General features: G+C 43.8%; 1 protein-coding gene across 1 annotated transcript; it reads left to right on the top strand.

Annotated features, from left to right (window-relative positions):
* Window positions 1–1,160: 1,160 nt before the first annotated feature.
* On the top strand, window positions 1,161–2,389 carry LOC147612675 (thaumatin-like pathogenesis-related protein 4). The gene is made up of 2 exons (XM_086782839.1): window positions 1,161–1,318; window positions 1,523–2,389. Exons 1-2 carry the CDS (start codon window positions 1,249–1,251, stop codon window positions 1,993–1,995), a joined length of 543 nt encoding a protein of 180 aa, XP_086638965.1. The 5' UTR covers window positions 1,161–1,248; the 3' UTR covers window positions 1,996–2,389.
* The last annotated feature ends 242 nt before the right edge of the window (window positions 2,390–2,631 follow it).

Below are 2,631 nucleotides of genomic sequence, written 5' to 3'. Positions count from 1 at the left end.
CACTAAACATGCTAGAAAGATATGTAAAATCTCTCTCTCTCTCTCTCTCTCTCTCTCACACACACACACACACACACACACACACACATGCATGCACATTGCACACACACACATATACTAGAAACTTGAAAGAGATGTAACATATGATCATATCCATAAGCATTAGATGCTTGTACTATAGGAAAAGGAGAAAAAGAGCTTTTTCATCAATGATTCAATCTTAGAATCCTTAGAAAATTAAATGGTTCATAATTTATGATGAAATCTGAAAGCTCCACAAATATAAGAGAAAAGATATATCATCTTCTTAATGACTTCACAAACTATACATTGGATGCTTATGCTATATGAAAAATAAACAAAGAGCATTTCATGAATGATTTAATCTTAGAAACATAGAAAATGAAACCATTCATAATTTATGATGAATATGAAAGCTCAAAAAATACAAGAGGAAAGATCTATCCTCTTCTTAATGAATTCACAAAATTAGAAATTAAGTTCTACTTAGTTGCATCAAACTTGGCATGTTCTTCTAGCTTTCACAAGCTTTCACAAGCTCCCATATATTATAATTTATATACTATATTTTTTTGAAGCCTTGGTGATTTAGGAGGGCTTCAATTTGAAGCCTTGCATGAAAAATTGGGCTTCATGGTTGAAGCCTTTAGAATATTGTAGGGCTTCATTTGAAGCCCTGCACAGCCATTGAAGCCCAAAACGGGCTTCAAATTTAAGCACTGGCTATGCATCACATTCTCTCATGCCTGCATCATGAATAAATATGAATGTGACCTCGAGATCCTTGCCTCAATTTTTAAATTTAAGAGTGGTGTCTGTAAGAGAGAAAATGTGTGAAAAAGTAAATATAAATACCACGTGGCCCTCCTCACACAGGAGTCTCAAGATATTCCAAAAGATGAGCTTCCATTCCACGTAACAACAGAATCGACACGGTCGTATCCACCTCTGCTCAAAGCCAAATAACAAGTTGTCCAACTTGTCCACCTCCACGCAAAAGAACCTAGAGTAGAACTCTACTTTTGTAAACGTGTTTTATATGCGTGACTGACTTTCGGTGAGAGACAAGGAACGAAGGCGCCTGCTGGCGTTGAATTCGCGACAAGATTAGCCAGGGACTCGTGAGGCTCTGCGTGCGCTATATAAACCCACTGCTCTGCGGTGTACTATATCATCGTGCCTGTTGCTTATATGCACATTGCTGGTAAGCAGCGTTAGACGTATAAGATGATGAAGGCCGGAAACGCAATGGCTCAGCTAGTGTGGGCTCTCATCATAGCATTCTGCGCAGTATCAGGTACTTGATTATGTTGGCCTTGATGTTAATCTTGCTCAGAAGACTAAGTAGGTTTTAATGGGTTTGCTGTGCGCTTAATGTTGCATGTGGTTAGCTTATCGCTATAAATCGGATGGTTCATCTTAGCGAGTTTACTGCTATGTGCGTGGCTAATTTGATTACGGTCAATGGCATCAGCTTAATTAAGATTATATTTTGCTGCAGGTTGCAGCGCCACCACTTTCAACGTTGTGAACCAGTGCTCCTACACCGTGTGGCCGGCGTCGTGGTCGACGGCGTCTGGTGGTGGAGGCTCGGAGCTGACTTCGGGTGACACGTGGGTGCTTACGGTGGGCGCTGGCTGGTCCGGACGAGTGTGGGGGCGAACGGGCTGCAGTGAATCCGGCACCAGCTGCGCTTCGGGCGACTGTGGGGGCTTGGTGTGCACCGGCAGCGGGCAGCCGGCCACGCTATTCGAGATTACTGTGGACGGCGGAAACAACCTGGACTACTATGATATCTCCATCATCGACGCCTTCAACCTGCCCATGAGCGTTACGCCCTCCACTGGCGGTTGCACCTCGCTCTCCTGCCCCGATGCCAGCTGCCCCCAGCCCCCCATCTACCGCGTCCCCGACTGCTCCGGCTGCACCCAGGGTTGTGCCTACGGTGGCTCCTACACCATCACCCTCTGCTAAAACACAACGGCTTTGCACGATATTAGTGCATCAAAATAAATAAAACTATCCGAGCATATATAATAAAACTATGTAATATCTCCATCATCGACGCCTTTAACCTGCCCATGAGCGTTACGCCCTCCACTGGCGGTTGCACCTCGCTCTCCTGCGGCGATGCCAACTGCCCCCAGCCCCCCATCTACCGCGTCCCCGACTGCTCCGGCTGCACCCAGGGTTGTGCCTACGGTGGCTCCTACACCATCACCCCCTGCTAAAATTTGATCACGATATATATTAGTGCAACACAATAAATAAATCTATGTAATAGAATCCAAGCATATATTGAAAAGGTGATCTCCTTCTTGAGGTGTTACTGTTCCTTTTCTTGACTAAAGGTGAAATTTCATGACTTTATCCCTCTCGCAAAGCCTATAACAAGCATTGGTTCAATTGAGGTCCAACAAACATTCATCTACTGAAAGATTCAAAAAATTCTATAAATCTTGCTATAGGTAAAGAAAAGACAGATGCACATGTATTACCGTGCTCATTTGGCCGTTGATTTCAAACACTTTCAACTCATAGTTGGTTATAAAAGATTTGGTAGAATTTAGTGAAGTTTGCGTTGTGGCGCAAATGTTGATTTTGATGAAG

This window comes from Cibotium barometz, chromosome 45 (assembly GCF_041138505.1).
Source record: "Cibotium barometz isolate CiBa-2024 chromosome 45, ASM4113850v1, whole genome shotgun sequence".
Taxonomy (NCBI): domain Eukaryota; kingdom Viridiplantae; phylum Streptophyta; class Polypodiopsida; order Cyatheales; family Cibotiaceae; genus Cibotium; species Cibotium barometz.
Note: the sequence above shows the minus strand (reverse complement) of the source record. Positions and strands in the feature narration are given on the sequence as shown.